Below are 551 nucleotides of genomic sequence, written 5' to 3'. Positions count from 1 at the left end.
ACACAGACGGAATAAAACCTGGCCTACCCTCATAAAACTCAAAAATATTTTCAGCCAGCAAACATGCTTGCTTGGCCGAAGCATCAACTGAGAAATTAACTTCCCCATAGCTATGAATATAGCGAATGTTGTTGTAAAAAGACTTCGCCATTCTCCACTTCTGCACCAGCTTCCAAGGAAGCTCACCCTTTTGAAAATCTTGGATGCAACTCATTGAATCTGAACGAATGCAAATATTCTTCACATTCCATCTCTTGGCTAACATCGCACCATAAATAACCGCACACACTTCCGCATAATAATTTGTTTGCCAGCCAAGGCCAACACAAAGAACGTCAAGCATTTCTGAGTTGGCATCACGAAAAGTAACACCAGAACCACCTTGGCCTAGATTTCTAAATGACGCGCCATCACAACAAATCATGATTTCATCATGATTAGGAGGAGACCAACTAACCTCAATCGGAGTAGACGTTTTGCATGATCTATGCCTCACCTTGAAATATTTCAAAATGCGCAAATCTGCTAAATTGTTGTACATATGGCCCTTT

General features: G+C 41.0%; 1 protein-coding gene across 1 annotated transcript in view; it reads right to left on the bottom strand.

The window, feature by feature from the left end:
• Nucleotides 1–18: 18 nt before the first annotated feature.
• LOC113341231 overlaps nucleotides 19–551 on the bottom strand; it is a gene marked incomplete at its 3' end in the record, with an annotated part of 963 nt that continues 430 nt past the window's right edge. The window contains exon 2 of the mRNA XM_026586191.1: nucleotides 19–551. Within this exon, the coding sequence (XP_026441976.1) occupies nucleotides 19–551 (533 nt within the window).

This window comes from Papaver somniferum, unplaced genomic scaffold, assembly GCF_003573695.1.
Source record: "Papaver somniferum cultivar HN1 unplaced genomic scaffold, ASM357369v1 unplaced-scaffold_26190, whole genome shotgun sequence".
In the NCBI taxonomy this organism is placed as follows: domain Eukaryota; kingdom Viridiplantae; phylum Streptophyta; class Magnoliopsida; order Ranunculales; family Papaveraceae; genus Papaver; species Papaver somniferum.
This window is presented reverse-complemented; position numbering and strand designations above follow the sequence as displayed.